The sequence below is a fragment of the Excalfactoria chinensis genome, chromosome 2 (assembly GCF_039878825.1).
Source record: "Excalfactoria chinensis isolate bCotChi1 chromosome 2, bCotChi1.hap2, whole genome shotgun sequence".
NCBI classification, from domain to species: domain Eukaryota; kingdom Metazoa; phylum Chordata; class Aves; order Galliformes; family Phasianidae; genus Excalfactoria; species Excalfactoria chinensis.
Genome location: NC_092826.1, coordinates 113,650,043 through 113,663,231, shown reverse-complemented (window position 1 = coordinate 113,663,231; position 13,189 = coordinate 113,650,043). Strand labels below are relative to the sequence as shown.

Below are 13,189 nucleotides of genomic sequence, written 5' to 3'. Positions count from 1 at the left end.
CATCACTACATGAATTACTACAAAACCACAGACAAATTCATCTTATGCATTTTTGCTACTTCCAGATGCAAAGTAATTTTAAAAAATGTATGAAAGAATTTCTCTTTAATTATACAGCCAGATTACAAAACTCTGCATTTCATAATAAGGTTATTTAAATTCAAAAATATATGGCTCTTTTCCTAAGGACTTAGAGACCAGTACGAGCATAAATAAAACAAGACAAATATGTACAACATAAGATCTTTGAGACCTTCCCCATCATCAGCATCTTTATGTACTTCTGGAAAACCAGGTCCTAGACAAACTTAGTTCTAAGTCTTTTCTCACACAAACTCCTTGAAGAGCCCAAACTGTGTGATTTAGCACTGATCCACACCTCCAAATGTCTGAAATGCAAATTATCCCAACTCAAGTTCCTCCAAGAAATAGATATATACCAGCTACTGGGCTTTGCTGCATAGATATCTAATTCTGTATCATGCCAGCAAAAGGGAGAGTTTGTTCAAGCTAAATGAAAATGAGATGAGGGTTTGAGTGAATAGGGGATTTCTTTTTTTTCCTATAAGGTATCCTTCCGTTCTTAAGAGACCATATAATCTTCTGATTCTAAAAAGTCTAGGAAATCAGGAATGGAACTTTACAGCAAGACATGGAAATGTGTGATATGAAACCAGAAGCATTTACCTGAATGGCAGCTCAGCAAGAACAACTGGTTACATAAACATAACTCTGGAAAAGAGAAGAAAGGAGCTAAAGATGGAGAAACCTCTGTTGTTCAGCGATCAGAAATGACACATTTGAAATTCCTATGACTAGTAAGAATCAAAACAAATATTTTCTGACTTTTAAAAGCTTGCCTTTGAAAGGAAGGAGACAATCCAAGGAACACTTGATTTCAGCTGAAGTCATAAAATATTGGACATCTATAACTTAAGAGTGTATACAGGTTAGATTAAGGTCAAGTTGTACTTGGCTGAATACTAGAAGGAGGACAGAGATGCAGTACTGATGAGGCTGGCCACACCACAAATACCTGCATGAGCCACAAAACCAAACCACAGAGTTCTAACTAGGGAAGCAGCAGGTTGTATATTCTCTACTAATTCAGTATCCCCCACTATAGTTTCTTGGGAAGAAAGCCTATTTTTATGGCCAAAATCTATGTGGTTTTAATTGCTACATGACGTTTGAATAATCAAATTATAATTTCCCAGGGACTCATTCTTCTGATGGTTGCGTAAGCACCAAAACACCTGCTGAAGTCTAACATGACCTAGGCAAGGAGTCTACAGAGCCCATCCCTCATTGAGCAGTTTTCCATAGGAGCCACAGCTGGGCACAGCTGCCTGTATGCTGCCCAGGACAAGTCATTCACCAGGACTTGGGGAGGACAATAAAGGAAGGTATTAGAGACTTAGATTGTCTGTCAGAGATAAAGATTATGAACTGACAGAACTTAAAAGGATGTCTATAGGTTTCAAGATGTAAAAGAAGTTTCTGCTAACAATGAGCTGAGCACATGCATTCACAGAGCACAGAAACTGAAGATAACAGTGGTTCCATAAAAAAAAAAAAAAAAAAAAAAAAAAAAAAAAAAGACAGGTATTGGAGACAGAATAAAGAAACAGAAAATCTGTTAAACAGTTATTTTACAAAAGTTTTTACATGGATCGTATTTTCTGATATAGTAGGGTATTTACTGCAGTCATCAGATAACAATGAAAATATTTACATTACTGAATTCACAGAAAGTAGAGAATGTAAAAGATTCAGATAACATTACAATCATAAATGTTAAAGGAACTGAAGATACAAATGAGGGAAACTTTATTTTTCTGAACACATTTTTCCTGAGGATAACAACATGTAGAAGATAATCTTTTTAAACCAGATTTACTGAGTATTACCAGAATAAAACTTTGCAAAGCACATTTTAAGTTCTCTGTAGCACTCAGCAAATATTGTAAGCTAACTACAAACCAGTACCTAGTTAGTTTTTCCCTTTGACTCCTGTTTAGTCTTGTTTAAAATGTCATATAGATATCTATGGATATACAAAGAGAGATAGAAAGACATGGATACTCATAGCAATTTATTACTTACCTCAATAAAGTGAAGTAAACTCCCCATGAATACAGTTTTGGAATAGCTTTTTAAGTGTTTTATGCATACAGACCAAGAGACACAATTAAACAAAAAGATAAAGAAACATACTAAAAGGAGGGAGCTAAGAAGTTATCAAGCAACACATTTTAGATTAATTCATTCACCCAGAAAAGCAATTGACATAATCACTAATGACATTTAAGATACCATTTGTTCATCCAATCAGAAAGAATGAAAAATAACGTAAAAATGCTTCCATCCTTTGCACAGCTAACCCTCAACTGAGAAAGCTTTTTTCTCATGTCTTACTCATGATCTCCTATTAAACATGTAGCTCTTAGATATGTAATCCCATGGTCTAAGTCTACCTCTCCGAAGCAAAGATTCATTCAAAGCATTGTGTTCATGTGTCTCATTGTCTAGAAGTTTTTGCTGAAATTGGAAATGGACCAATGCCTTCTGACTACCAAATGTATTTAGACAGCAAATGAAATTTAGGAAGTACTACAGTCACTAAAAAATGCTGTGAAGGAGCATAGGGGATAATTACCACAACTGAAGCACATTTCTTTGAAATTCCAGACATGAAAATAAGAACTTGTTAAGCTTTTGTATGTATTCAGAAGAGAAAATATATATATATATTTTTAAGACATCCAGGTATACTGGGAGCTGAGCACTTCAAAAACTCTGCATAAACTGCACTCAAGTTTCACACATGGAAAAAGAAATCAAGTTGTTACTGACAAAAAAGTAGGCATTTTTACTTGAATTCTGTAGTTGAGAAACATGATAGATAAGCAGGATTTCATTTTTAAGTCCCCCGTGCACCAGTAAATATAGATGTGGCATTGGAAGACTCAGGGTGAACTCCCTTCATCATTAATAGTGCCCCAAACATCTTGATTGAGATGTACATTGATGTGGTCTGATGTATTCATTTGCTAACTTCTCTTTCTAAAGGGAATAAGGGACTTTTTACAATTATTTTCATGTGGGGCTGCACTCTTCAGAGTGAAAAATGTATCAGGAAAAACAAAACAAAACAAAACAAAACAAAAAGAAAACAGTGCTAATAAATGGAAAACAAAAACAAAGCACTAAAAAATCAACCATGAGCTACTCAGAATATTTATGAACTTCACATGGAATCTGCTGAGCATTTCTGTTTTGTAAATTTCTTGAGACAATTGCTCTTTCTCAGTCTGGAAGAAATGCAAAGATATTAACTACTTATTTATAGGACAACCAATTATCTTGCACTATATATCTAAGACTGAACATCATGAAATGCCTATTAGTTGAGCAAGCAGGACAGTGGAGCAATTCCCTTTGGAATGGAGTGAAGCCAAGTAGTTGGAAAGAAAAGCACCCTTAGCAAAGAGTAATTCACTAATATAAATGTAACAGTGTTCAATTTACCTAGCCATTACACATCTGATCAGCAAAACATTTTGAGTGTCAGAAAACAAACCTTCCACTGTCACTAGCTTGAAGTAGAATGATCTGGAGCTGCAACAGCTTGACTCTATAGATTTATTTTTTTTTTTCAGACAACAGACATACAGTAGTTGAGGTTAGAAAGTCAAGTGAAGAATGATACACTTTTGCCTTGAGTGAACAAAGAATACAGAGCCTTCAGAGTGGCCTGTATGCACAGAAATAAGCCTGCTTTACTCTTTCCTGATGTACAGTTGGCCTAGACCTGCTTAGATGTGCTACTTCTGCTTGTGCTGAAATGTCAAGGCGTGCAACAGTTGAAGAAAAACCAAACCAAACCAAAGTAAAACAACTTGAAAATGAACTAAATTTACATCTCATTTACCATGGAAACAGTAGATGGGAAATATCCCGAAAAAAAGGCCAACAAAACAAAGGCCTACAGGTTACCCATTGTGAAAGCCAGAGCTGTGGGGCCTTACTGACAAAACTGTTCAGCCGTACGTGGAAGCTTCCAGTCCTTTGATCACAACTTGATAATCAGGCACAACTGCACCACAACATATGCACATTTTACACTCCAGACACAGGATATGCACACACACATATATATCCTATTTCCTCACCAGTGTTGCATCTCAGGGAATGCAAATGGAGAAGATGGTATCAGCCAAAGTGGTTTGTCTGATCCATAATCCCGTTGCCACACGAAATGGTAATACAAAATAGACTGCAGCCAAGCTGACTTGGACCTAGGATTGTTCAGTTTGAAGAAGAGGAGGCTCAGGTGTGACCTTATTTCTCTCTTACAACAACCTAAAAGGAGTTTGTAGCTTGGTGGTGATCAGCCTCTTCTCCCTAGTAACAGTGATGAGAGGGAATGGCCTTAAGATGTGCCAGGGGAGGTTCAGGTTGAATAGTAGGAAAAATTTCTTCTCACAAGGAGTGGTGAAGAATTCTAACAGGCTGCCCAGGGATGTTGTGGAGTCACTGTCCCTGGAGGCGTTCAAGACAAGGGTACATATGGCACTGAATGACATGGTTAGTGGGCATGGTGGTGATGTGCTGATGGTTGGACTAGATGACCTTAGTGGTCTTTTCTAATCTTAATTTTTCTATGATTATATGACTTTTCTTGTAGGCCTAATCTGACCTGTTACTAGACAGCAAGCTTGCACTAAAACATCAGAGCTTAGGTGAGAGCGATGAGGACAAAAACTTAAGAGGCTCACAGTTGCCTGCTAGGCCAAAAGGAAATCCAGCTGACTACATACAATCAATTTCATTTAACCCTAAAAGGATTGATTAGTTTTCTCCCACAGTAAGATCATGTCATGAGGAATAGAGGTTAATAACAGATAGTGTTGCATACTTCCGCTAATGTTCTCTGGTTCCTCATGTTTTAACTGAAATCCATAAAGAGGTCACAGCAATAACCAGAGATGATTTTCTTTCTATGTCAATTACTGAGATGCTGGAAAGATAATTTTCAGAGTCTGACTGTGATTTTCCAAGTACACTAGGAGATTGTTTCTTCTGCCTTCTCCATGCAGGAAGATAAACAACTGCCTGGAGGTTCATAAACAAGATGCTTCTATTTTTACTAAGAAGTTTAAGTACGAGTACATAATACATACATAAACTGAGTAGCAGCTCTAACAGAAATTACATGAAGAAGAAACTAGGATTGACTTGTTTGTTTGTTTGTTTGTTTGTTTTTGCAGTTGTCAAAGAGAAATGAGTGGCTACTATCACTTGAATTGACCCAAATGATCATGTTCTCTGGCTTCTTAAAAGGAAGACAAATGAACACAAGAATTCTTTTAAATATGGATTGAAAGAGTGCCCTAAGAGTACTGCGGTGCAGATATTCTCTTCTATGTGTATCAGATACTCTCCAATAATTTCTAATTATCTGTGTTTGCAGCCAAAGAATCTGTCCTCAAAGAATGGGTTAAAATGGGACCTCATAAATACATAGCAGACAGCTGAGTTCAGCTACTGGCTTTATTCCATGCTGCATTATACTTTATTTACATCTGAATGGCATGCAGGTAAACAAAAACTTCTAAAAGACTCAGTTCCCAGAGAATCCTTGCAACTAAATGACATGTGAGCACTGCAATTAAGAGAAAATCATATCAGACATCTTTCCCATCTGGAAGCCTTCTTCAGGAAAGTAAGAGTAGATCTGAGTACTTAACTGAGAAAGCAACAAAAGTTACAAGCACTAACATTCAGCTTCACTGTATGTCTTGTAACAAGAATAAGTATTTACACTATCTTATCACGACTCCTATTTTGATGTTCCACATTGTTTTTGTTGAATATCAATTCCTGACTAATTTAAAATAAAAATAAAAATAAAATAATGATTTCCAGGTACTATCTATCATTTGTTATCACATGGCTCTCCTTGTCTCAGGCACTGTAAGAATATTCTGTTTCTTACTCAAGTGATGGGTAGTCTCTGGGACAACTGGGAATGTCACCATGGAGTACGTATGATTCTAATGACGAAACTGCTCTCCCCAAATCCTTGCTGTTCACACTCCTTCCATTGGGTGTTGCTATGATATTAAACAAATTACTACTGTGACTTAATGTATGCACACAGAAAAGCATGCCAAAGGTTTGAGGTCCCTACCTACGTTGCTTTGCCCGTTGTTTTAGACAGCTGAGTCAGCTGTACATTACACAGTTAACATACGTTAGCTGATGTTAAGAAAATCTGTCAGTGACTACTTGTGAAAAAGAAGACCATAAAATGGAGTCTTCCAGCTTGCACTAAAAGTTTTATGCTCTTTCATGAAGGTGATTTGACTACAATTTATATGTACATTGCAGCATACAATTACTGTATGCAGTAGTTGTGCAGATGGCTCTCTTTTAATTAGAGTATTTAGTGCATCTTCTGTATAACGAATCAGGCAATGAATAAGGAGGAATTTAATGAAAGTAATCAAAAAAGGAAATAGTATAATGAAAGTTAAAACAACAACAACAACCAAAAAAAAGTAGAGAAATACCTAGGGCACAATTCTTGCAAGGATTTCTTGCTCACTTAATGCCAGAAACTCTAAATAGCTCTCCAGATAGTTTGAGTCTTTGAAGATCTGTGGCCTTTGGGAGGTCTTGACAAACACTAAGAATCAGTCACCTGATCACTAAACTTTACAGTTGATGATCATAAAGATGACTAATGAAGATTTCAAAAAGAAGATATACTAGCTGTGACTGAGTTTTGATATGGCCAGAGCACACCGCTGAATGTATCCTATGAATATCATCAGAAAAAAGCAAGATTTCATTAAACTATGGCAAGTACAAATGGTATAAAATCACTTTGTATTTGAACTATTCTCACCATTAAAAGCTGCTACTATTAATACTAGTAATTGTAAACAATAGAAAGCTATTATGAACTGAAATTCTGGTCATTTTTATAGCAGTTACTGATCTAGATATACTCCAACGTTGTTAGAAAAGTGCTGGCATTTACCTGATTGGTCTTTGCTCTAATTGGAAAACATCACACACGATATACACATTAAAGAGGGAGAAACAGACCAAGACAACATGATTTTTATACACACTTAAATCTACAAATGCTTGAATATAAGAACTTGGGCAAGGAACAAAATGCTGTGGGACAAAAATGACTGGTTTCATCCAGGTAAATCTGTACAACCTCTTAGCAGGGGCAATGACACAAGCCACAATCAATTTACATTCCAGCACTTCTACTTTCAAAACTCTTTCATAAATTTTACATTTCAGAATGATGGCTACACTTACCTGGTAGACCAGGTGGGGTTTTCAGATATTTGCCATTAAAATGTTGAATTACTACTTCACATTTTTCTGTAGACTCCATTCTGGAAAATAGAAACAGTTGGGATTAGTGTAGAGGCAGTGAGAGTTACTAGACTTTCACAAAAGTGCTCAGTCAGCAAAAACAAAAAGGAAAAGCAGGTAAAAAGAAGGACAAGCACAGATGCCGAGAGAAATCTTCAAAGCTGTTCTTTCTGACTTCTGCACAGAAACTGGTTGAGCTCATTACGGTGTAGCATGGCTTGTAAAGAGGACCTGTCACCCTCAAAGCCTGCAGCTGTGCTCCCGGCTTGTATGTGAGCTACTGCAATGTCAATGAGCAACTCCCTCCTGGCTCCAAGGGATCTCCCTGAACAAGGACGTTCTTTGTGCTTTCACGTGCTGCCTGGAAAGGCAAATGACTTGTATATAGATTCCCCATGTACCCAGTATAACTTCAAATGGTTTGGAAAAAAAAACAAGATTTGTAGAAGAGGATTAAGCAACAATTGCTAAGGATTGCAATGATAAAAAATAACCTGCAAGGATGAACTGTAGAGCAAAACCAAATGCAGTGAATATGTGCTTATTACATAAAACCAAATTCTGGGTGAAGACAATTTGCATGCAATACCGGCAGGTGACATGACTCCCTATTCATTCTGTGTGACCTCAAGATAACTTTCAGAATTGAGGCATTACAGCATTAACAGCGAACTAGTACATACGTTATTGAGCAAACTGCCCAAGAATACAAAGCTACTGGTCAAATCCTAAACCATGCCTGTACCTCATCAGGGAATTCACAGTTTGTTCAGGTCTTGTGGACTGACAGCATGCTAGTCCAGAGCGGTCTGTTGACTGCTACGCAACTGGTATAGAAAAATGGAAGAGAGAAAAACTAATCATAAAGCCAAAGCACTACACTCACTTTGTCTCTCTTGGAAAAATTGTGTTTAAAAAATGTGCTCAACACTGCTTCAGCATGTTATTTCTTATCTCCACGTACTCCCCACAAAGTAACTGCGAACCTAAATATTCTTTACTTCTCACTACTCCAGATCTTTTCTTCCACTCTTTCTATTACCTGGTTTTGGGGAAAGGGTAACATGCATTCTACATCATTTACAGGTTAGGGGCACAACACTAATTTTACAGCAGCAGTTTGGCTTCTATGGTAAAAGTTTGCTTACAGTTCAAATGGTCAACCTCCCTCACCCAAAAGAAAATAAAAAAACATAAGAATAAACAACAATGGGAATGAAAATTGATTAATATTCCAGTATTTTGTCAGTTTGTTTCAGATCAAATCATTAAAAAATGTCACATCTATGTTGTAACACTGCTTTCATTGCATGCTGTGTGCGCTGGGCTGTTTGTACAAGCACATCGCAGCTTAGATTGTTCACTTTGGCTTCATTCAGATTTAACTAAGTGAATGTCTGCACTGAGCCTTTGGAGAATCTTGTCTCTGGAAGAATAAATGCAATAAAAGCCTGTTTTCTGTAGCTGCAGGCGCTTAATGTCAAACCATGTTATGTTGCACCACACAGCAGTGACAATTTCATTTTAATACATGGGGCACATTTTAACAAGCCAAAGCAGTCCCTGCAAAGAACACAATATATATAAGCTACCAAGTGAAAGAGACTCAGTGCACTTTGTGCATTTAGTGTGGGAAGAGAATAAAAGTGAAACCCACAGTGTTTTGGGATAAAAAGGCCATCATTCGAAAAGCAGCCTTATAAAGAATGCACACATTTTCCTCTCAAGTTTCACAATTAGAAGCTCTCAACTTCCATTGCTAGCTATCTGTAATCTGGCAAACGCTTCACTTGAAATCAACACTAGCATTATCAACTCAGTTTGAAAAGGCAGTGTAATAGACAAAGCCGCCGATACACACTCCGTTCAGATGTGCTGCTGAGGAACAATGGCAGCTGTCCCTCATCTCCACCATCCCAGTGAGTCCTTGAGTGCCCTATGCAGCAGCCCGGTGTGGGGCAGGCCTTCAGCCTGGCAGGTCTGTAAATACCAAGTGACTGGGTCTGTGCCTGTTCCCTGTAGGAACATCCCTCAACGTAGGGATGAACAGTAATTTCTACTTGTCCAGAACACCTGTTTCTTAGGTAATCATCTGATACTTGCTGTCACCCTGGTTCTAATGTAGTTAAAACTGATCGCCACCAATTATTTAGGTGTCGGTGTCTATGGCAGATGTGCATCCATAGGTCAAACATATCTGCATATACACTGATTCCAAGATAGCTCATTCTCTTTTTTATTTGCATTAGCCATGAAAACTAGCCATGCCTGGGAAGAGGCCCAATAGAAATATACTTCTGCTGGGTCCACGCTAATAAATTCTGCCTACTGTTTCTTCAAAATCTCTGGCACTCTGCCGTAGAATGTCTAGAAACTCGAGGGAGAAGGACAACACACATTTTTTTCTCATGAGTTTATTAATCTTGTTAGAGAGAGAAGCGTTTCAAACTTTGTAATGGTACAGAATGCTATCTAACAACACTACCACTAACAGCAATACTGCATTTTAAAAGCTAATCTCTAGGGGACAAGTTTCTTACAGAAGAATGCCATTAGAGTGTAGGTAGACTTGGGGTAGAGCACTTTTGAATCCATTTTTCTCATGGTGTTTTTTTGTTTGTATGTTTGTTTTTGTTTTCCACAACTGATGGAACAAAAATAGGCAAAATATAACATGCTGGAAGACTGATAAAAAATTATGTTGAAAGATATGGCTACTCAACTTCTGCTGGACATGTACAGGCATCAGCTTAAGTTCTACATGAGGACAGAAATATGCTTCTGATGAGATAACTCACAAACTATTATTTTCAGACTCTTCATCAGCATGTTTTTGGTACTGAGGGAACCTCAGAAAACAAGTTATGTTCAGATGCAGTTGGAGACAACTGTAATATATATAAGTATTTCTTTGAGTCTAGAAATGCATTGTGGTACAAATTATCAAAGCCATAGGCCAGGTTATTCTGATATTTTTAAACATACATATAATTACCAAAATAAACCGATAAAACAAGGATAAATACGAGAATTGATTTTCAGTTGTATCTATATATATTTCCTGGTTCTGGAGGCTGAGAGATTCTCAGATACAAGTAACTAGTCTGACTATATTTCATCCAAGTGGAAATGAAGTTCATTTAAAAAATAAGAAAGGGAGGATGGTTCTTATGATTTTTCTAGTCATGGTTTACAAATTTATGATGATACAATACGACTTGTAAAACAACAAAAAATATGACCAGTTAATATTAGGCAAATATCACAGCGAAGTCATTTGAGATTCTTCTCTTGCTATCAAATACTCATTACAGATAGTCTAAAAAACTTGTATCATTCTCTTTATATAATCCAGTGGTTCCAAAGTAGTCTTTTTGTAGTGTTACATATGATGGATTACCTTCATCATGAAAAAATAAGGAAAATTGGGGAAAAAAAAGGTCTTACGAGTGTTTATTATAAAAATTGATGCAGTGCTAAAAGGCAATTTAAAAAAATATATATATATACAAGGAATATAATGATGATTACATAATTATTGTATGTGAAATATTCAGTACTATGTAATCCTTGTAACTATCAGCAGTAAATCATGGGTTTGGTTTATGCATATCCTGTAGACACTTTGCTTAATAAAAATAATGTAAATGAGAATCATCTGTGGTTTTTTTAATATCACATTTAAATATTTAAAGATTCAATTATTACTATTACATTTATATTACGACCAACTTGTATAAATGATAGCAGAAATAATGCCTCTTTACTACTTAAGGCATTTTTCAAAGATGAAAATAAGTAGGTAGTAGCAGCAGATTGTCTGAAGAACTGAGGCCACTGTTTGAATACGCAACAGAGAACTCAGTTTCTTTAGCCCATCAATGAGAGGGGCAGTCTGATAAGGGTGCATAAGAAACTTAGCGGGGAGAATAAACAAAGTAGTTCCTTAATCTGGTTGAGAAAATCATGATAAAAGCCAGATAAATTTAAATGATATATCAAGGAGAAACTTTTTACTGCAAGAAAGATGATCCAAGGACACACATTTTGTATTACGAAATTTCTTAGCACCCAGTCCTCCTTATACCCTACTCTTAATAACTTATTTATTTTGCAAACTTAAATCCAGACATTATAAAACTCTGATATGTCTGCTGCCTGTGACTTTATTTTCCTCTCTATTCAGGTACATTACATCCCCAACTTTTCAGCATGACTGCTTCAAGATGTTTGCACTTCTGAGATGAAAATCTTTTGTTTGGGAAATACCATTCCCTTTCTCATTTGCAGGAAGAGATATTTTGTCAACTTCTCCTCATTTCTCATAAATACTGTCTTTTGCCAGCATGTCTTGCCTGTATATTTTTCATGTTCATTCCTGTTTGCATGAATAGCAGGATCGTCGTCTACGATCACAGTTGGATATATAAGTTATGCAAAAACCACCATAAGGATGACAGGTAAGAATGGGGGCATATGGCCTATCAATGCAGCATGGTCCAGTTTGTGCAGGGGACCCTCCTGATCTTCCCTGCACAGAGTCACAGAACTTCGACTCCATAGAGAAACCTGTTTACTTCAGAAGAAAGCTGATGCAACTGAATGATACCTATATCATCCTGAAAGACGCACAGCTTTCTTTGAGGAAAAGAATATAAAAATTAAAGGCTTGGCTCTTTCATTTTGCTTGAGTGGAAACTGGAACAGATCCATTTCTACTGAAATTCACACAAAACATCTATAAATAGAATAACGATCCTGTGGAGCTCAAAATTTCAGTTGCTGAGTTAAATACTGTTTCCAAAGTCTAAATTTAATACATGTAAAATGCAGATAAGCAGGAGATAAGTTTAATAAAATAATAATAATAAAAAAAAAAACAACAAAACTTTGCTGGCAGAGAAAAGCATCCCTTTGGAAGCTCCACCAAGAGAACAAGGCAGGGAAAAGACAAGAATAGAGTCCAAGCTCCAAAGGACAAATGGGGTAAATGCTCCACTATAGATCCCTCTGCTTTTTCACAAAGGGACACCATCATAATGTTATCTTTTTGCTCTGAGATAATAGAGAAAGCTAATTGAGAATCTCCTGGGTCTTTCACTGGGAACAGCACTATAACATGTTTTCATGACAGTTTGTGTTGGATGATTTTTCGCCTATTACTGGAAAAAGAATTGCGTGAACACAGAGTCATTTCTACCTAGTCCCTGTCTGATTTATGTTACAGTCTTCACAGTCTCAGGTTAAGTATTATACTGGTGCCTGCTAGCAGAGCAATACTTGACAGTCTGACTGCAAGCATTTCCATCATAAATTTCTGATTTCAGAGGCTTATGACCATGTTGTAAAATGTCACTTGGGGTCTCAATCTTGCAAAGTCATTTTAAGTTACAAGACAGTAAAGAAACAAAAAAACCAACAAAAAAAAAAAAAAAAAAAAAAAAAAAAAAAGAGTTACTAGTTTCTAATTCTTTCTTTGCAATTTATCATTTAAAATAACCTGTAAAATGCTTTCTCTGCTGTTCAGTTGAGTGTGGTACATGTATGTATGGTATTCTGAATATTGCCATCACTGTAGGGAGGTCACAAATAATACTTTAATGCTACTTCACTGTGGAGCTCTGAAACCCAATCTTTATTTCACTAATTCAGTGGCATCAGTAATTCTCTCCCCAGGGTACACAATGCCTCCCTGCTCCCTCCTCCATGTTCCTAGGAGTTTTTCAATTCAACTCACAGTACCTCGGGCTTGGGTCATGAAAAGTGCTCAGCTAAGTCACCT

At 36.7% G+C, this 13,189-nt stretch overlaps 1 protein-coding gene across 4 annotated transcripts in view; it reads right to left on the bottom strand.

The window, feature by feature from the left end:
* RBMS3 (RNA binding motif single stranded interacting protein 3) overlaps positions 1-13,189 on the bottom strand; it is a 678,871-nt gene that overhangs the window by 126,889 nt on the left and 538,793 nt on the right. For all 4 annotated transcript variants that reach the window (XM_072330500.1, XM_072330497.1, XM_072330498.1 and 1 more), the window contains one exon: positions 7,348-7,427. In XM_072330500.1, the coding sequence (XP_072186601.1) occupies positions 7,348-7,427 (80 nt within the window). The remainder of the gene's footprint in view (positions 1-7,347; positions 7,428-13,189) is intronic.